At 48.2% G+C, this 21728-nt stretch overlaps 2 protein-coding genes across 6 annotated transcripts in view; both read right to left on the bottom strand.

Annotated features, from left to right (window-relative positions):
* Positions 1-5345, bottom strand: part of PDE8A (phosphodiesterase 8A) — a 155046-nt gene extending 149701 nt beyond the window's left edge. For 3 of the 5 annotated variants that reach the window (XM_077937737.1, XM_077937739.1, XM_077937736.1), the window contains exon 1: positions 4389-5345. Coding sequence is in view for 1 of the 5 variants with exons in the window: in NM_001266644.1 (NP_001253573.1) it covers positions 4389-4574 (186 nt within the window). In the remaining 4 variants the exon portion in view is untranslated. 5 annotated transcript variants of the gene reach the window in all.
* A 5756-nt stretch (positions 5346-11101) lies between these two features.
* SLC28A1 (solute carrier family 28 member 1) overlaps positions 11102-21728 on the bottom strand; it is a 106903-nt gene continuing 96276 nt past the window's right edge. The window contains exon 19 of the mRNA XM_077940172.1: positions 11102-11247. Within this exon, the coding sequence (XP_077796298.1) occupies positions 11211-11247 (37 nt within the window). The 3' untranslated portion in view covers positions 11102-11210. The remainder of the gene's footprint in view (positions 11248-21728) is intronic.

Below are 21728 nucleotides of genomic sequence, written 5' to 3' on the forward strand. Positions count from 1 at the left end.
TTGAGCCCAGGAGGTCAAGACTGCAGTGAGCCAAGGTTGTGCCACTGCACTCCAGCCTGGGTAACAAAGCAAGACTCTGTCTTTAAAAAAAAAAAAAAAAAAAAAAAAAAAAAAAAAAAAATTTGACTAATCCACTTTGTAAACTAGGAGCAGGCAATAAATTTTATTCCATTGCTTACTAACATTTAGAAATCACTAAACTTTAGTTGACTAAGATGGCAAGAGTGGCCAGTTTCATGCAGGAAGGTGGGCCAGCAGAAAAAAGCAAGGAGGAAGATGGAAGTGGGAGGGGAGGTGATGAAAAGTAAGAGAAAAGAGGATGGAGGAAGCGAATGACAGAAGCAAAGGGAAACAGAAATGGACCAACTGGAGAATGTCTGAGATTCTGAGTGAGTGCTGATAGCAGTAACACCTGATTAGCGGTTGGCATGCAGCTGTACTATTATCTATCACCTTAGCTGCACTAATCCTTACATCTTTTATTTATTTATTTATTTATTTTCGAGACAAGGTTTCTGTCTGTTGCCCAGGCTGGAGTGCAGTGATGTGACCTCGGCTCATAGCAGCCTTGAACTTCTTAGCTCAGGTGATCCTCCCGCCTCAGCCTCCCAAGTATCTGGGACTAAAGGTGTGCAGTGCCATGCCCAGCTAATTTTTTTTTATTTTTTGGTAGAGATGGAGTCTTGAGATGCTGTCCAGGCTGGTCTCAAACTCCTGGGCTCTAGCAATCCTTCTGCCTTGGCCTCCCAAAGTGCTGGGACTATAACCATGAGCCACTGCATCCAGCCTCTTTAATTTTTCTTTATAGGGAAATCTCTGCTGAACAGGGTAGAAATATATTATTGCCTCGTACAGTGCTCTGAAGAGCAATAACCAGAGATTTCCACAAAACCAAATCCAAACTTTATAGTCTCTACTCTAGTTAAAATTGGCTTCTATTTCTACTTACCTGGCCTGGGTGGATTTTCAACTTCTACAGTCTGGTTCACAAAATTATCTAATTCATATGTTTATGGAAGGCCTACTGTGTGCCAGGCCTGGGGGATATAGCAGTGAACAAAACAAACATGATTGCCATCTCACAGAGTTGATTACTGGGGGTGCGGGGAGCATCAATCATTAACAGTGCAGTGGGTGTTTGCAAAAAGGAAGGTGGGGGGAGAGCATAGGGTCTCCAACACTACATGCAAATCTTTCAAGGGCAACTCAAGTCCTGGCTAGGGAAAGAGGAAATGGGGTAAATCCAAAGACTGGCAAGAAAATATTAAAATGTTACAATTAAGGCTCACACTGATTAAAAACAAACAAAACTCTTAAGTGTTCACAAACTTAACACAGCATTCACTATCTATAACCACATAAACTTAAACTCCTGAAACAAATAAACATCTAGAGGGTATTTTTAGTAATACTTAAATAAGTTCATACAGACAACACAGCCTAATATATTACAAAATCTAAAGTACCTTTGGAATCATTAAGAAGCAAATTACATTCGTTGAGTTTTACTGTTAAGTATATTTCTTGTACTTTGAATATTGGTATCTCACAAAAAAAATCAGGTCTTAACATGTGGCCTGCCTGACATATACCTCAAGAAAAGGGCTCCATAATCAACTAGTTTAGGAAATGCTGCACACTCTAAAAACCACTTGGAGACTCACAGATTACTTTCACAAATTAGGTTCTCTGACAAGTCCTACATAAAAGAACTCTGCTGAACTTAGTCTGAGCCAGTATAGGCCGCATATCTCTTGTCCCAAATGCTTGAGACCAGATGTGTTTTGGATTTCGGATTTTTTTTTTTTATCTGCATTATATTTACCAGTTCACAGCATCCCTAACCTGAAAATTCAAACTCTGAAATGCTCCAATGAGCACTTCCTTTGAGCATCATATCAGCACTCAAAACAGACTTTGGAACATTTCTTATTTTCTGATTAGGGATATTCAACCTGTACTTCCCAAAAACTTACTAGACGATGGAACTCTTTTCTCATACTTATTAGCAGTTCACATATTGCTCCATGGAACACATGCAGGATACACTTTAACGCAGGGTACATACTGCTTAACCTGAAAATGCAATTAGTTATCAATCTCCCACCTACACTGATAAACTGGTATTTATTAAATACTGTAGGACTATAAAAGCATCCCCCAATGAATTTCTTGTTGAAATTCACTTAGATATGCTGACTTACTGTTTTAAAAAGAAATTTTGTAATGAATTAAATTGCATCTTGAGATGTTAATATAAAGAAATTAATTTTGATTTAATTTTGCTAAATTGCTAGCAGTTTACTTTCTCTAAACATGAATTTCCAGAGTATAGTTAATATCTTAATTTAAAAAGATGCATTCTCATAAAGAAAAAATATTAGACTAGAAAAAATGCTGACATTTACCTCTGCTCTACTATCCGACATGCCTAAATGAAAATATCTGTAAATGAGGTATCGACATGTACAGTTCATGAATAACAAGTATGGGGCTATTATTTCTGTGGTTGTGGTGTTATAATTCATAATCTGACTCCTGCTCTGGAAATACTATTATTCTGAAGTCTATATAGGAGGCTTTATGAAATCAAATTCCAATCACTGAAAATGTTTCATCATTCAGTTAACAATTTTTAAAGAAGTCAGTAAACACTTATTTAGTACCTACTATGTGTATGCCACTGGGTTAGGCACTTCAAGGATGAAAGTATTTTCTGGGCCCCCAACACAAGACAATAGTCTACCAATAGGGAAGAATGGTTGAAGTAAGCACTTACAAACTCAGGGACCTAAAGGCACTGCGATAGCACTAAAGCAAGCTGCTGCTGCACCAGGGAGGCTTACAAGACACCTAGGTGAATTTTAGGACACCCAGCCCACCACAAAAAAAAGCCTGTAAGACACAAGGGCCTCTTACTAAAAGGGCTACTTTGGTAATCTGAAAGTATCACATTAGTCTGCAAAATAACCAATGTTAGATTTGGACTGAAAACTTGAAAGCTGTTAAAGTTTCCATATGCACCTGTGTAACGCTTTTTTAAAGCCAGTTAGGTAGGCTTAACACATAGCTTAACACTGATATTAAGAGCACCTTGAGTTAATAAGTCTAAACCATCAGAGGTTTCTTTAAAGAATCTATAGGAGAAGGAATTCAATTTCTGATAATCAGAACAAAGTTGAATTTTCACTTAGGGTATGGGAATGGTGGGGAAATCACTTCAACTATATTACGCAACACTGAAAAAGACTTTCCTCTTTCATACAGAAAAAGTATCATGACGACTGTTAGAAATGTAAGACAAAGTACATCAAACTATATCCCTCAAACTTGGGATGTTCAGCAGTTCTCAGCAAGCAAGGAAAATCAAACAAATTTTGCAAATTACTCTTTCAAAAACTGGTCGTGATGAGAGGGATGACAGCCAACAATCTGCAGCCATTCACGAATTTTTTGTTGTCGTTGTTGTTTGTTACTGGTTTAACAAAACATAAACCAACGCATGAGTTCCAACTTTAAATTCTGAAATGAGAGAACTGGAAAGCTGCTGCTGTGTGCCTTCATGATCACATTTTTCTTTTTCCTTTGTATCTTTCCTTTAGAAAACCTTAACAAAGACTAACCCCAGAAACTTTGACAAAACATAAGCCAAGGCAACATGCGCTGGAGAAGACACGCAACGTAAAAAAACAACCTCAAACAGTCACAACATGTCCCAGTAAGTCTGCTTAATAAAAGATTAACTTTGTTCTGCTGAATGCTTCAAAAATCGCGTTTCACAGTATTTTCTAATTACATATGCTTTAAATACAGTATGTATGCTAATAAACGTGGACCTCAAATACATGTGCAATGAAGCAAAGCTGATGTTCCAGATTACATTCTAATAGTCCGGAAAAAAATGGTAAACTGCAACTGCATGTACAAAGCTGAAAGGGAAAAGAATGGTGAGGCCAGTCGCCCTTCCCTTTGTACCACAGGAAAAGAACAAAGTTCACACCGATTTAACATTGCAGGGGCGCGCCAGAATGTCCTGGGGGTTTCCCTCCAACACCAGTTCTTGGAGAGGAAATTGATGCCAGCGCCTCAGTCAAGTTCACAGTGGGCCCTGCCGCTCCGGGAGTCGGATGTGTCCAAGGAACCGACGCCGCGACACAGGCGACATCCTAATCGCAACCCTAGGAAATCAGGGTCGCGGCACCTGGGTCAGTCCTTCTCTGAACGCTGCCCCGGCAAGGCGGGCGACTGGCGTCAATCAGAACCAACCAAAGCGGGGCAAGAGGGCACCGAGGCCCGGGGGAGGGGGACCCCGCCCGGCCCCTGAGGGAAAGTTACTGACTGGCCGGGCCCGAGTTTCCCGGCGCCCCAGAGTGCCCGGCGCCCCTTACCTTCTTGCCGCTGCCGTCGCGAGGCTCCAACTCCAAGAGGCCGGCGCCGCGGGTCCGGGACAAGGCGGCCGTCTTCTGGCCCTGCGGGAGGCGCGGCCCGCCGGACGACAGCGGCGATGCCGCGGGGCTAGGTGCGTCCTCGGCCTCCAGGCTCTCGGAAATGTGGATGCTCGGGGCACAGCCCATGCTGGCGGCGGCGCCGCGGACACGCTGGCAGGTAGCCGCGATCCGGTCAGCAAACGGCCCACCCGGCGCCTCGGGACCGCCGCGGGCGCCGTGTCATCGCCGCCTGGGCGGGCGGCGGCTAGCGCGGATCTCGCGTCAGGAAGCGCGGCCGCCTCTTTTATCGCGGTGCGGGCGCTGCGGCGGCGGCGGTGGGAAGGGAGCACTGAGGCGGGTGGCGTGCCGCGGCCGCCCCTCCGAACATGCCCTTCCTGAGGCAGGAGCCGCCGGCCGCCTCCCTCACATCGCCGCGCTCGCCTCGGCCGCGCTTCCGGGGAAATACGGGGGAGGAGATTTGCGCTCTCCTTACCCGGGAGCGGCTGAGTCCACGCCGCGCGAGCCACGCCGCCCTCGCCGAGCTGCGGCGCGACCCCCGGGGGAGGCGAGCTCCCGGCCGCGCCCGGCCCGGCCCCGCTCCCGCTCCCGCCGCCGCCGCCGCCGCCTCCCGGGCTCCAGACTCCGCCTAGCTTTGGACACCCACGCCGCTCCGCCCGCTGGGCCGCCGACTCGCGGAAAAGCTCCCCAGGCCAAGCGCCGGTGGGGCACAAGGCCAGCCTTAGATGCTCCCGCTGGCCGGGGTTAAGGCGCGGGGTCCTAGGGAAGCCCCTAAGGGCGGCCGGGCCACGTCCGCCGGGATAGGGAGGGGAGCACCTCGGCTCCAGCGGGGCCTGGGGCCGCACCGTCGAGAAGCGCAGAAACGGCTGCGCGCACCCAGGAGTTACTGGCGGTTTGGCTCCGGCTCCGTGATCCCGGCCGGGTTTTGCTGGCAGCGCGCTGCGCCCAGCCCCCAGCGGTGACCTCCTGCGGGTGCTGGCGTCAATGCAAAGCAGCTGGGGCGCCAGCAGCCTCCTCTGGGCGCTGCCCGCAACTGAGCATGCGCGGCCACGACCCGCGCGGCGCCCGACTGGGCTACCCAGAGGAGAGAGACTTGCCCAGGGACACACAGCCACCTCCGTCCCGAGGCCATCAGAACCCCAACCGCCAACTTCGAATTCCGGCTCCGTAACTTAGCGGCTAGGTGACCTGGGTGGGGTCACCATGTGTGAGCCTTGGAGCTGTTACCCAGAAAAGAGACCGATGGAAAGACCTCCTTCGGTGGGGGTGGTGAAAGTCAAACTAGGGCGCCGCGCGCCGTGTCCTGTGTGGGTGGGGCCTGGGCGTCTGCGAGAAGCCACAGTCCGCGTGCGCTCCCTCTCAAGCCAAAACCTGGCGCGCCACGCCTCGGACTACACAGGCTCCGAGCCGGCAGCAAAGCTACAGCTCGGTGCAGGCTGCAGGCGCCCGTCCTCCTGTCATTTTAACCAAAGGGCTAGTCCGGCGTCCGAGACCCCAAAGCCAGGGCCAGGGGAAGGGGCGGTGTACGCATTGCAGGCCTGGGGCTTAATGAGGACCCCAGACACGCCGGACACGCACACAGCCACCAGCTTGCTGTGTGAGCTGGGGCCAGTCGCTTAATTTCCTGGTGGCTGGGGCTCCTCCCCCACCAGCTGGAGGGCGGTGCCCCTGGGCGTCCATCCTGTATCCTGTAGCTGGCTACCTCGGACCCCCGTCAGTCTTCCCGTCCTCCCTAAGCTCCGGGTTTTCGGAGACCCTGGCGCGGTGCAGCCGGCTCTTTCCTGTCCTTTCCCACCGTCCACACCTTTCCTAGCCCGGCCCTGGAGCGACCCTGAGAGGCAGCCGCTCCCGCCTCGGGCCTGGCTACTGTAAAGATCCGGAGGCGTGCTGCAGGCTGGATTCCCTGCTGTCGCGCAGGGGTCCCTGCTGTGGAGCTGGGACTGCAGCACAGGTTCAGGTGCCGGGTCTCCGGAGCCTCCATCTTCCTGGCCCGAGCAGGGTAACCCGAGAGTACCTTACTGGCCAAACTGCCACTGGCACGTGGCTCTATTACGAAGTTTAAGCACAGTAAGCAATATTAATATACCTCTCTGCCTTATAAAAGTACTACTGGCTTGGTGAAGTGTCTTAAAAAAGAAAAGATTTTTAAACATCACTCCTTATTGCACCTAAATCGTAGAATTTTTTTCTGCCTTTGCTCTGCAGTTTTAAGAGGTCTTCTTTCTAGGTAGAATCTGGAGCTCTGTAAATAAAGGATGCTTAATGGAGAAAATGCTTTGAGCCGCCAGAGTTCATGGAAGTTTAAAGCGCTACCTCTCCTCCCCGCCCCGCAGAGTCGTCCGGCCTTGACGACTCCCGGCAGCGCTGACCTTGCCGCTTCTGAGGCTCCAGGCAGCTCCGGTCCTCTCGGCCCTCCCCTGCTAGGCAGGACCTCCCTTGTTAGTCCTTGGCCACGCACTAAATGAGGGGGTTGGGGACTAGGGCTGGGGGATCAGCTGGCCTGAAAACCCCCGTGTGCCCCGCGGCACACCTCGCTGACTGCCCGGACTGCCTTGTGCTGTCCTGAACTGGTCACTTACCCTCTCTGTTCCGAGAAAGCTGTAACTGATTTCCAGCTCTGCAATTTTGGGACCCTAGACTTAGAGACCTGGGGCTATGAATGATGCAGAAGCAGATAGGAAAGATAGGAGTCATCTGCCTGCTTCTGGAGTCTCAGTCCGTTTTTTCCCATACCCAGAACCTCAGCCTGGGATACTCCAGGAAGTCACAGGCCCTTCCTCTCAGCTCCAACCACCTAACATCAATTCCACCCCACCTCTCCTCCCCTGGCTCTAACCTGCACCTTGAGGTTCCTGAACACTTCTCTACCCTGTCACAGTGGACAGAAAATGGGTCACACTGACAGAAGCAACCCAAACGTCACTGGCATGTGCCACCCACTAAATCACCCAGGACTCCCAGGCCCCTGCAAAGAATCCTGTTCCTACCAGGTGTCTAGAGGGCTCATGAACAATCCCAGTACTGCTGAAAGGTAAGCTGCCTCCACCACACCAGCCATGTTCAACCTCACTATTCCGTGGCACAAAGTGAAACACGCTTCACCAGATCCACTTTCCCCGGGTGGAAGGACCCCCAGCCCGAGCTGCTTGACTTCCACAAGACTCAGACTTGTAGCTGAATGTCTGCTTCAGTTCTTACTCCAGGACTCGGGCATGAGGTCAGTGGGGCTGGGAAAGGAGATAAACCAAAGGACCTAGGCCCAGCCTCCCTATGCCTGTGACTGGCACAGATTTGTGGGTTATAGGTCAATCCATTCCCAGGAGACTCCTTAGTCTTCATGGCCCCCCTCACCGGTTCATTAGAGGCGTGCAGATGCTGGGTCCCTCACAGCTTTGCCTGTCTAAAATCCAAACCTACTCTGCTTCCACACCTCTTCTACTAAACCTGAGCCTCTATACGGCCAGTTCTCCCTCCTGGCTTGATCTCCGTCTCCACCCAGGGGTCAGTCATTCAAAGACTGTGCCACCTGCACCCAGTTCTTTGTCTTCCTTCCCTTGCCTTCCCCCATTGAATCATGCTTGAGACAGCCACAAGTGGGAGAGCTCCACACCTTGAGGTCTGAATCCCAGCTCTGCCATCAATTAGACCTTGAGTTCCTGACTTCTCTCCCAGCCACTGTACTCCACTCTAAATCTAGGATCTAAATGGTAGCATCTACCTCAGAGAGTAAATGGGCTCACTGATGTCAAATGTCAAACAACCGAGCCCCTGAGCCTTAGCCGCCTTCTCCCGGGTCCATTTAACATCACTTTTCTCCAGTCCTGCCCCCCGGACTGATGAAAACTGGTGGAAGAAATGAAATTACCATGGGGATTAACAGCCCTACAAATCTATGGCATCTGACTTCATGTTCTTTCCTCAAACTTTCAAAATTTTGTATAATATGATATTTAAATTTCATTATTTTTAAATTGTACATTTTATAATTATACACATGAATACATACTGGAAAAATAGTTTTTAAAAAATCCGAATTAAGCAGAAGTATATAAAGTCTACAGAGGCAAAGGAAAGTCTCTGTTCCTTCCCCACTCCCTTCCTTCCGTAGAGGTAACTATTGTTAACAGTTTGGACTATGTGCTTTCAGACCTGTTTCTACATAAAATGTATTACACACACACACACACACACACACACACACACACACACACACACACACTTGCACATGCACGGCTATTACAATATTACAGCTACAGTGAACACCCTTGAATGTAACTTTTTTCGGTAGGATGAACTCCTAAAAGTGAAATTGCTTGATCTAAAGGTATTTTATCCCCTTCACCCCCTCAGCTCCAGAAGGGATGAGGGAAAATGAAAGAGAGAAAGGCCACCAGAAGCTGAGAGACTAAAAAGGAGAACTCCCTGGATCCCCTCTCTGCCCCTAGAAAAGGGGAATCCACCCATCACCAGATACAAGGCCTTTCGGTCATCTCCAGATTCATGGGCTCCCTTATCTTTATTTTCTCTTGGTACTTCCAAGCCTTTAGTAAAGGGTTCTTGAATGTTCCAGCCTTTTTTAGATAAGGGAGGGACCAAGTGACCACCCTTAAGGGAAAACTGTAAGGAGGGAGCAGCACCTCTGGGGCCAGAATAGTAAAGGAGTAAAACCCCAGGAGGACCCTCGCTCTACCTCCAGAGTTCAGGTGTGCACCTGCATCCATCTCCCTCCAAACCTTGGTTTTTGTAGTTCATCTGGAGCCCTGGATTAATACCTTAGTATAGACTCCCTTTCTCAAAATGACCTTATTAACTGCCACAGTCTCAGACTTATCTTCCAACAAAGGGCTCTGTCCCCAATGCTCACCCCACACGCCCTCTCCTCTTGACTCCACCCCTGCTTCCCACCAGGCAAGGGAGTCAAATCCTCTCCCACTTAATGGATAAAGTCCAAGATTATCAACACTGCTATATTTTTAAATGTCAGAAACCCAACTTCACTGAGCTTAGCAAAGGTAGGCACTTAGGGGCTTAGGGGTTCACCTACCCAAATACAGGAAGGTCAAGATGAACTCAGCAACACGGACCCAGATGCCACTAGCACTCTCACAGTCCCGACAGCTTGACCTTCCTGATGAGGTTTTCTGTGATGATGAAACCAAAGCCTTTGGGATTCCCCGCCCTCCACCTTCACAGCCCCGTGACTACACTGTTGGTTTCCACGACAGCAAGAAGTTTCTTGTCCAGAGTTCTTAATAGGTAGTATTCTGGGGGGTGTCTGTTCTTACCCTAAGGGCTGGCTTCATGAGTGTGAAACCTCTGCAGTCACAGGCCCTGAGTCTACAAGGGTCTCACTCTTAGTTTAATGCTCTGATGTCACCATCTTGACTTTTTTTTTAGATAGAGTCGCACTCTGTGGCCCATGCTGGAGTGCAGTGGTGTGATCTTGGCTCTCTGCAACCTCTGCCTCCCATGTTCAAGTGATTCTCCTGCCTCAGCCTCCTGAGTAGCTGGGATAACAGGCATGTGCACCACCACGCCCGGCTAATTTTTGTATTTTTAGTAGAGATGGGCTATCACCATGCTGGTCAGGCTGGTCTTGAACTCCTGACCTCAGGTGATCCACCCGCCTCAGCCTCCCAAAGTGCTGGGATTACAGGCGTGAGCCACCGTGCCCAACCGAATTTTTTTTTAAATAGACATGAGGTCTCACTATGTTGTCCAGGCTGGTCTCAAACTCCTGGCCTCAAGCAATCCTCCTGCCTCAGCCTCCCAAAGTGCAGGGATTATAGGCATGAGCCATGGCGCCCTGCCTGAAATTATTAATCATTATTGAACAAAGGGCCCCCACACACTTCATTTTGCAATGGGCCCCACAGATTATTCAGCTAGTCGTGCTCATCTCTGTCCCCCTTAAAAGCGCACCATTTAGGTGCACATAGAGGAGAGAAGCAGTGGAGTGTGTGGGAGTAATGTGGTGGCTCTGGAGAAATTCGCAGGGTCTGCTCAAGCAAGCCATGTGGTTATCTATTATAATAACAAGAGTCTTCTCCCCTCTGTGCCCTGGGCCGACTCAGCCCTTTGTCTCACTCAGCGGGTCCCAGCGGGTAGGCCAGGCCTCAGAGACTATCTCTTCAGGAAACAGGCTGCCCAGGGGCCCAGGGACATGCTGAGGTCCCACAGCTAGATGGGCACAGCCAGGACACCGGAGGTCCTCCAGCTTTTGGCCTTTCTCTGGGGGTCTTCATCCCAATCTATCCAGCCTCCCAACTGCCCAGCCTGTGACTTTCAGCCAAATTCCAAAGCAGCACTTGGCTAATGGCGGCTGGGATCCCTGCTGGCCACACCACTTTAGTGGGGGAGCAGGGGAGAAGCCCAGGGTCTCCTGGCCTGGAGGAGGGGAACAGTGTGTCAGGACAGCCCCAGATGGGACCCATGACAGTGATGACACTTGCCAGCCTGATGCTGCTAGACTCCCTGCCAGGCACTTCACATGTGTTAGCTCATTTAACTCTCAACAGCTCTGTGAAGTGGTTACTATTACCTTTGCTGCTCCTCCATAACTCTCAGTTCATTTTACAGATAAAGACATAGGTTGTTTTGTTTTGTTTTGTTTTTAGAACCAGGGCTGATGTCCTTAATAAAACACAAAACTCATTCTTTTCAAAGACTCTTAAAAATACAAGGATGCTTCTTTAGTAAATGAAGGGCATTTCTTTCCAGCTGAGAGCCTTCAAGATACTTAATAATGAAGCACGAAAACACTCCTCAGGGCTGGGACTCAGCAGGTGTATTTTTGAATATCCTAAGAGCAAGAAACACTTTACTGGAACATAACTAACGGAACTGGAAATAAAACGAGGGGCAACAACCATCGCTGCTATTATCTAATGTTGTCAAGATGTTCTGAGAAGTGCAATGAGACATGACTTAGAAACTGGAATGCAGATGTTGGGACCAGAGATAACATTCATCATTAGTTGCAGGTGACATGACTTTATGTCAAAGATGCTTGGCAATCAACTCAAAAGTCATTAAGACAAAAGAGTTCTCTAAAGTGGCCAGATTCGAAGTAAAAAAGTTTATGTCACTGCTACTGTATTCTAGAAATATTCAATTGGGAAATAAAATTTTTTAAAAAATCGCAGTAAGTGCTGAGTACTATGTTGGCCCTCATATGGAACCTAAATCACCCAGGCCTCACCTGGGATTACTGGAGTGGTCAGAACCTACATTTTTCTGGCTCTTCCTCTATCTTCTAATACAGGCCTCCAGCCTCCAACAAGGTGTCACCCTGTTATATCTGGGGGTGTCTAAGGGGAGGTAGTGAGATCACGCCATCACTATCCCTACCCTGATGCCCAGTACCATGTAAATGGCTGGGCCCACTGACTCCTCGTATGGGAAGGCTGAGGGCCTGGAAGTTCCTCTGGGTTTCAGGCCTCAATGGGGAAACAGCACACGTCCAGGGGACTGAGTCTTGGTTTGTCCAAGACCTCCCTCACAACCCGCCACTCCCCAACACACCCAGCATTCCACACTGTCTCCTGCATCCTAAAGCTACACCATTTGTGCCCTGTGGCTGACAGAGTATCTGGACAAGGAGCCCGAGACTTTCTCTTGAGGACTCAGACTAACTCCTGCACCAGGGTAGGACAGAGAGATACCTGAGCCCTACTGGCTTCCCCATTCTCCTCTCTCACACAAGACGTGCTTCTTCCCCTGCCTTTCACAAGCCCACCATAGCTTTGGCTAAAGCTGGAGGTTGCACAGAATCATCCCCATCTACACCTTCCCAAACCCCCGCAAGGTTGGCATTAGCATCGTTACTTGACTGGAGAGGAAATGGAGACAGAGAGGTTAAGTAATTTGTCCTTGGTCATGCAGCAGATGGCAAAGTCAGGTTGCCAACCGTGGCCTGCCTGACACCAAAGCCCAGAATGTCTCCACTGTGCAAGAGCTCCCATGAAAATAAGCTTTGGCAATAAGTTAAATATGGGAAACTGAGGAGCCAAACATCACCGATGCTTGAGAAGCAGAAAACGAAATACGATCTACCCCAGAGCAACTGAGGGCTGCTTCATTCCCAGGATAAATGTGAGGCAAAATGCAAAGCGGCACATTGGTTACCAAAAGTATTTGAGGCTTTTTAAATGTCAGCCGCAATGATCGTGAATCACTCTTTTTAAAGTTCTTAATCCAAAGTGACCCTCCTTTTCTCCCTGGCTCCCCTCCTGATTCAAGTCCCCTCTGCTGGCCTGAATCATCCACTCCAAGTTCTGGTACGCAGGCCTGCCAAGTCCCATAGGAAAATTGTCATTCTCTTGTCAGGGGAGATGTGTCCTGTGTAAGTGTCCCCAAGCCTGCTTGAAGAGAAGATTCTGGAGGGGAAGATTCTGACCTTAATGGCAGTGCAGCTGGAAAAGTCAAGGCGGTAGGCTGGGCCTAGTCACACCCAGGGTCCCAGATGAATCCTTTAAAATGTGTACTCTTTATTGAGCGCCTTTTTCATCACTGAGAATATAGTGATGACAAAATAGCCCCTGACTTCACGGAGCTCATAATCTGTTGCGGGAAGCAGATATCATGCAACTACACGAGCATATAATTACAAGATAATGAGTGCTGTAATGTACAGGAAGCTGTGAGTGTGTATCACAGTAGGGACTGACTTAATCTTGGAGGGGGAGAGTGGGCACGAAGAGCACCTCCCTGGACTGAGTGAGACATGAGTGGATCACTGTCTCCATGCTCAGCACCCACTCATCCTTCTTAGAACTGTATCTGATTTTCTTCAACTCAAGTTATGGCCATGGCAATTGGCTTAGAGATGGGCACATGAGCCAATCTAGAGTTAATGGGTGTTGATGTCAATGGTTAAGCCCCTGATAGAGACATACCTAAAGTCAGAACTATGTTTGGACTTTTAATTTCTGCTTTTGCTTATCATTTTGGGTCTGGTTTTTAGCCTCTTACAACCAAAAATATCCCACCTGGACTAGGGGGATAAGTCTGAAGTAATGAGATTAAAAAATATGGGAAAGAACATTCCAGGCAGAGGTAAAAAGAAAGTACAAAGGCCTTGAAATGGGAGGAAGGAGCAGGGCATATTCAGGAACTGAAAGAGGGCCAGGATGGCTAAGAACAGAAAACAAGGGGCTTAAGTGGAAAAATGAGGTGGAAGAGGGCACTTGCACATGGGGCATTTGCCATTTCACATTTTCTCAGTTGGGAATATAGAAACACAGCTACCAATGTAGCTCCTTGGAAATTGGAGAATGTCTTGGAAGTCCAAAGGAGTCTTAGTAAAAGACCTGTGAAAGCCCTGGCTACCCCTAGAAGGGTACAGTGGGACCCTGATGCAAGGGGGCCTAGGAGCTTGTTGCAAAGGCCGTGGCTAGAAGTATTGAGATTATTGTGATGGTGATGATGATGATGATGAAGATGGTAATGAACACAATTGCAGCTGACATTTGTTTAGCCCCTTCTAAGATGCTGGACACTGCTAACGTCCTTTATAATGATTTTCTTCTTGAGCCTTTACAACAATACTCTGAAATGGGTATATCATCATTCCTATTTTATAGATGAGTAAACTAAGGCTCACACCAGGGAGGTGACTTGCCCAAGATCACAGGGTAAAGACCCAAACCCAGGCCTCTCTGAGTCTGAAATTTCTGCTGTTGATCATCATCTTACATGTTTCTGTTCCACATGTGATCTGTTGGGGCCTCAATCCATTCCTTTCCATCCCCGTCCTCCAACCAGTTGGTTTTTAATTGGGTCTGGCCAGTGGAAGTACTGAACAGATGAGAAGGCTGGAGGAAGGGAAAAAGCCATTCTGGCTCTGCAGTGTCAGTGGCTCTGGCTGGATTAGGGGCTGGATTACTGTGTAGGGTAGGGGCAGCCCCTCTAGCAGCTCAACAATGACATGTACGAGAGCCTGGAATATAGCAGCTTGCTAATCCCTGGAAAACATCCATGTCTTAGTCCATTTTTATTGCTGTAAAAGAATACCTGAAGCTGGGTAATTTGCAAAGAAAAGAGGGCTGGGTGTGGTGGCTCATGCCTGTAATCCCAGCACTTTGGGAAGCTGAGGCAGGATGATCGTTTGAGCCCAGAAGTTCGAGACCAGCCTGGGCAACATGATGAAACCCTGTCTCTATAAAAATACAAAAATTAGCCAGGTATGGAGGCATGTGCCTGGCGTACCAGCTACATGAGGGGCTGAAGTGGGAGGATCACTTGAGCCTGGGAGGTGGAGGTTGTAGTGAGCTGAGATCGTGCCAGTATACTCCAGCCTGGGTGACAGAGTAAGACCCTGTTGAAAAGAAGAGAAGAGAAGAGAAGAGAAGAGAAGAGAAGAGAAGAGAAGAGAAGAGAAGAGAAGAGAAGAGAAGAGAAGAGAAGAGAAGAGAAGAGAAGAGAAGAGAAAAGAGGAGAGGAGGGGGAGGGGAGGGGAGGAGAGGGGAGGGGAGGGGAGGGGAGGGGAGGGGAGAGGAGAGGAACAAGGGAGGGGAGAGGAGGGGTAGGGTCTATTTGACATACATTCTGCAGGCTGTACAAAAAGCATGGCACCAGCGTCTGGTTCTGGTGAGGACCACAGGCTGCTTCCCCTCATGGTGGAAGGGGAAGGAGAACCAGTGTGTGTAGATCACATGGCGAGAGAGGGAGTAAGAGAGATGGGGAGGGGCCAGGCTCTTTTTAACCAGCTCTTGTGAGAACACTCTAATAAAGCAAGAACTTGCTCATTGAGGATGAGGATGGCACCAACACGTTCATGAGGGATCTTTCCCTGTGACTAAAACACCTCCCTTTCAGCCCTACCTCCAACACTGGGGATCAAATTTCAACATGAGGTTTGAGGGGACAAACATTCAGACTATAGCACCCCTTATCATATTTTTGTTTTCTAGCCCTTTCAACAGCTTTGTAACCAATCCTCATTAAAACTTGAAATATCTCTGTGGTTTCCATTTTCCCGGCTGGCCACTGACTGATACAATCTCATTGACGGGGTGCCTGATAGGGGTTGCTACTCTTATTCGCAGATGGTATCACTGCCAGCTGCTGCCAGAATAGTTTGCTGAGATCAACAAACAGCAGATAAGGCAGTGATGGCATTTGAACCTGCAGCCGGCCTGGAGAGCACTTGCCCACTGTGCCCTTGAACTTCTCATTGGCATTCCACTGGGGCTGGAGGCATAACAGACGTCAAGGGCTTGAGTCAGCTCAGAAAATTACATCTCAGACTGGCCATGGACTTAAGGCGATTTTATATATTTTTTGTTTTGTTTTGTTTTGTTTTTGTAGATATGAGGTCTCGCCATGTTGCCCAGGCTGGTCTAAAACTCCTGGGCTCAAGCAATCCTCCTGCCTCTGCCTCCCAAAGTGTTGGGATTATAGATGTGAGCCATTGTGCCTGACCCTTAAGATGATTGTAGAAGGAAAAGTTTTCATGGAGAATCAGATTCTTAGTTCCAGGCTCGAGTTGCTCTAGGCCATACGCAAAAGGTTGTGATGATATAGCTTGTCCAAAAGTAAGAACCAAATTTACCCCCGACTGACACCAAGTCCTGTGGGACTTGACTGGAGGAGATCTCTCTCAAGCTCAGGTCACCATTTGTGAGGAGAGGACCTGAGCCATAAAAGACACAGTTTGTTTTCTGTCCAGCCAACATCCATTCCCCCTCACCTACTTCCCACTTTTCTTCCTGTCCTGTATAGACCCTTCCCATGCACGAGGGGTCAAGGTTGATTGGTTTCAACCAACTGTGGTCACTCCTTTCCCCATGTGAGAGATTGGTTAGTCACGGGCATGTGACACAACCATGACCAATGAGATGTATGGGGTGGTCTTGGGGGATAGTGTGGAGAGGGGCTTCTGAGAAAGTTTCTTTCCTTCTAAAAAAGAGACACGAGAAAGATACCTAACCATTTTCTGCTTCTGGAATGACTGGGCGAGAAAGCAATACCTGGAGCTGTTTCAGCTATCTGGCCACCATGAGCGGAGCTGCCACTACCTGGGGATGGCAGAATGGAAAGATGGAAAGAACCTGCATCCCTGTCCCAAGTGTAATCACAGAGCTGCTGAAATTAACCAACTCTAGAACCACCCAACATTTGAACTCTTTGCTATGTGGTGTAATACAGCTTTGTTGTTTAAGCTATTTCTAGTTAGGTTCTCTGTTACTTGCAGCCAGAAGCATTGTACTTTACATATTAGGCCATTAGTCAAATCCCTCTGTCTTTTTTACATGTAACATTTTGTGATTCAATTTCTTCTCTTTTCAAAGAAAGAAATTAAGGTTCGACAAGAGCGGAATAGTTGAAGACTATGCCATACGTGTGTGGCAGAGCCAGGACCCCTGGGTTCCCACATTCCCTCCCACTATACCCCTTTGCCCAAGCCCTTTATATAGCGATGGAGATTATTGCTAAATAGTTATTGTTTCTAAGAAATGCTTCAGTGTCTCACTCACCTATAGCTTCTCACAGATGCAAAGGATTACAGTATTGGATAAAGATGACCCTGGATCATTTCCTGTAGCCTGTCCCTCTGCATGTTAAGCTTGGGACCCTGCAGTCTGCCCCCTGCATGTGTGCTCTTGGGACCCAGCAAATTACAGAAGTTTGAGTGGGGGGCAGGGTGCTCTCTTTCCCAGCACATAATTACCAGGCTTGGCAGCAGTGGTGCTGCCAGCATCTGTGGACCACCCAGCCACTGTGCTCCCAGCTGCAGCTGATCCAGAAGATCAGAAGGGGCTGAGTTCACACATGCTTCTCCTCCTTCTGCAGTGTGAAGGCTTGCCAGGGCCCACATGAAGGTGATGGAGGACTCAGTGAATCCTGATTTTCTGGCCTATCTTTGGTAGGCGACCTGACTTGTATAAATTCAGTGCTCTCCTGGCCCACGGTGGCAACCTCAGCAATTCTCCTGGTTGCTAGGAATCTCTGCTGGAACTAGTCCAATACCAAAGTTAAGCAGGGAATCTGAGAAAGGAGAAGGATTCTGTCCTTCATAGAGACTAAGCCACAGAGCCAGCTGTAGAAGCTGGCAGAACCAGAGTCATATCATTACTATACAAGGATTTTTCTTTTTCTTTTTAACTAACCATGACTATTTGTGTGTATAAAAGCCACGTTTTCTTTCCCTTCACAGTGCCTGTTCTTGGATCCTAGAAGACCAGGTCAGGTTTTTGAGGTTCAAAGTGAATGTCCCAGAGGGTGCCCCAGCTCAGGAGCCTCCTTTCCCTCTCCCCTTAACTGGGCTGATGGGCTGGGCTTACTCTCTGGGATCAGTCAGGGGCTTTGGTTGTAAGTCACACAATCTGACTCTGCCTACCTTAACCAAGAAAAAGAACTTTTGGGATAAGATATCAGAATGTTCTCAATTACAAGTAACATCATAACAGCAGGACTTCTTACATCACTTAACAAGAAGTCAGGCAACAGATCGTTCTCCAGATTGGTTCTGCAGCTCAATTAGGTCATTGTGGTAGCAGCCTCCAAGATGGCACCAATGCTGCCCACCTCCTGGTAGCAGTGCCTCCCATGTTAGAAAGGGTTGGCCTGTGTAACCAATAGGAGACTGCAGAAGTGACAGCATGTGAGTTTCAAGGCTAGGCCATAAAAGACATTGTGGGTTCCACTTTGTTCTCTCCCTTGGGTCACTCATTCTGGAGGAAGCCAGCTGCCATGTTGTGAAGACACTCAAACAGCTCTAAGGAGAGGCCCATGTAGAGACGAGCTGAGACCTCTGCCAACAGCCTTGTGAGTGAGCCATCTTGGAAGTAGATCTTCCAGCACCAGTAAGGCCTTCAGATGACTGCAGCATGAGAGACCCTGAGCCAGAGCAACTAGCTAAGCCACACCAAACCAGGCATCAGACTGAGTTTTTGCATCCCACCCTCACAACACCCATGAAGCAAGCTTTATTATTACTCCATGCTGCAGAAGAGGAAACTAAGGATCAACCAGGAAGTGGCAGAGATGGGATAAAATAAGGCCTCTCTTCAAGGGTTAGATGGGCCAGATGGGTTCTAGCCAGATGGGTTTGGGAGAGATAGCCCAGCGCTGCTTACCTCTATAGGCTTCAGAAATCCCCTAAACTATGCCCCTTGTCCTGGGTGTCTTGGTCCCCATTGATTCCTCAAGTACAGGGCTCTGCTTGTATCCTCCATACCAACTAACAGTGGACCAGATAGGAAATCCTTACTCCAAGATTCACTAAATCTGAGCCCTTCTTTTGCCCCAGCCTCTGAAGTGGGTCTGTCTCTAACCCTGCCTGCATCTTCATTCCCTGGACTGGCAGTCTACCCTCAGACTCACCCACAAACCCAGACAGTTCCTGGGTTGCACAGGTGCACCTGAAGCCAGTATTTCCAGGAACAGCGACACTTTCTTAGAAACAGTCACCTGGGACATAATGCAACCTACGGAACCTGGGTCTCATAGGTTCCCTTTCCAAGGTGATGGCCCCCAGAGAGGTCCCCGAAGGAGCAAGTCTCATACAGGGCTGCTACCAGGGACAACGTCTGCTGCCAAGTCTCTCCTAGGGATTTAGGCTGATGCAACTTTTTCTAGGATTTAACTTTCTCTTTCTTTTTGGTCTCTAAGTTCACTATTATGTCTGTGTCTGAATGAATTTGTGCAGTTCATATGTAAATTGACAAACAGCTGGGAGGGGAGGGTCAGAGCATGACAGGGCATCAGGCCATCACTATCCCTTTAAGAACCAATGGCTTTCAAATTGCTTTTTAGGAAGGAAACCCTTTTGCTAAAGGAAGCAAGAGCAAGAACCACTCTGGCTGAAGCCTTTGGTGAGGTGGGGGTAGAAAGTTTACCATAATGTCAGCCACTCATCCCCCAAGGCAGCCCCTGAGCACCTGTGTGGAAAACATTTTAACTTTTCAGGACTAACACCTGCTCTCCAGTGTGCACAAGTAGCAACATAACAAAGCAGATCTCCAACACCCCAGCATCCTCCAAGGCTTTAGACCTGTTTCTCTATCTGTTAGGATTTGCTGCAGCTGCAGGTCATAGATAATCCAAAATAACAGAAGCTAAAATGACATAGAAGGGCCAGGCGTGGTGGCTCATGCCTATAATCCCAGCTACTTAGGAGGCTGAGGCAGGAGGATCACTTGAAACCAGCAGTTCAAGACTAACCTGGGCAACATAGCAAGACCCCCATCTCTTAAAAAAAAAACATAAAAAACTTAGCTGGGCATAGTGGCATGTTCCTGTAGTCCCAGCTACTCAGGAGGTTGAGACAGGTGGTGATATGGTTTGGCTGTGTCCCCACCCAAATCTCATCTTGAATTCCCACATGTTGTGGGAGGGACCTGGTGGGAGGTAATTGAATCATGGGGGCAGGTCTTTTCTGTGCTGTTCTCGTGATAGTGAATAAGACTCATGTGATCTGATGGTTTTAAAAAGGGGAGTTTCCCTGCACAAGCTCTCTTCTCTTGTCTGCTGCCATGTGAGATGTGCCTTTCACCTTCTGCCACGATTGTGAGGCCTCCCCAGCCATGTGAACTGTCAGTCCTTTAAACCTCTTTCTTTTGTAAATTGCCCAGTCTCAGGTATGTCTTTAACAGCAACATGAAAACAGACTAATTAGGTGGATTGCTTGAAACCAGGACCTCAAGACCAGCCTAGGCAACATAGCAAGACCCCAGGAAGATTGCTTGAGCCCAGAAGTTCCAGGCTGCAGTGACCTGTGATCATGCCATTGCACATACCAGCCTGAGTGACACAGCAAGACTTTGACTCTAAAGAAAAAATAAATAAATAAGGTGGGCATGGTGGCTCACACCTATAATCCCAGCACTTTGGGAGGCTGAGGCAGGCAGATCACTTGAAGTCAGGAGTTCAAGACCAGCCTGGCCAACATGGTGAAACTAAAAATACAAAAATTAGCTGGGCATGGTGGTGGGCATCTGTAATCCCAGCTACTCGGGAGGCTGAGGCAGGAGAATCGCTTCAACCCAGGAGGTGGAGGTTGCAGGGAGCCAAGATTGCACCACTGCACTTCAGCCTGGGTGACAGAGCAAGACTCTGTCTCAAAAATAAATGCATAAAATTACATTAAAAAACACCAATGACATAGAAGTTTTTTTTTCTTTGAGATCACTGACACCTAAAGGGATTAATCAGAAATCTAGGCTCAGGACCCCTCTCTATAGAAACAATTTGAGTAACCTAAAATCAATGTGCCTGCACCATTCCAGCAGTCTAATCTTTTTTCCCGCTGCCTCCCTCCAAATTAGCAACCTAATCTTGTAAGATCCTCAGTGTGTGACTTCCACCTTGGGGCTCCACAATGGCCTCTATCACACTTACATTCTAGCCAGAAGGAAAGAGAAAGGGATGGAGAATGTGACCAACTATCCTGGCTTGCCCAGGACTGAGAGATTTCCTAGGACTCTTAGTGCTAAAACCAGTAAAGTCTCAGGCAAACCAGGACAAGTTGGTCATCCTAGAAGAAGTGCATGGCCCCTCTCTTAGGTATACTTTGGAAGTTATATAGCATGTTGCTTTCATCTCATTGGCCAAAACTTAGTTATATGCCCCCATCTACTGCAAAGGAGGCCAGGATGTGTTGATTTTATTCTGGGTGGCCATATATCCAACTATACACTTATGAGAAAATAAGGGAAAATGGCTATTGGAATCAACAAGCAGTCTCCAGCCTAAATCCAGAGAGGAGACTTCCGTATACTGCCCCCCAAAAAACTGCCATGCAGGTCTGTATTAGTCCATTCTCATGCAGGTAATTTATAAATTACCTGAGACTGGGTAATTTATAAAGGAAAGAAGTTTAATTGACTCACAGTTCTGCAGGGCCAGGGAGGCCTCAGGAAACTTATAATCATGGCAGAAGGGGAAGCAAACACATTTTTCTTTACATGGTGGGAGGAAGGAGAAGTGCCAAGCAAAGGGGGGAAAGCCCTTTATAAAACCATCAGATTTTGTAAGAACTCACTCAACTCACTATCACAGAACAGCATGGGGGCAACCACCCCCAATACTCAATTACCTTCCACCAGGTCCCTCCCATGACACGTGGGGATTATGGGAACTACAATACAAGATGAGTTTTTGGTGGGGACACAGCCAAACCATATCAAGGTCCAAGCACTGGGATTCCATACTGAGGATCTTCAAAGGCAAGGAAGTTTCAAGCCTCACAGGTAAGACAAAGAGGGAAGCATCAGTCATCCCCTACTGCTCCTATGTTGGCAGTCTGCCTCCAGCTGCAGACACAGTTGCTTTTCCAGC

This window comes from Macaca mulatta, chromosome 7 (assembly GCF_049350105.2).
Source record: "Macaca mulatta isolate MMU2019108-1 chromosome 7, T2T-MMU8v2.0, whole genome shotgun sequence".
Taxonomy (NCBI): Eukaryota; Metazoa; Chordata; class Mammalia; order Primates; family Cercopithecidae; genus Macaca; species Macaca mulatta.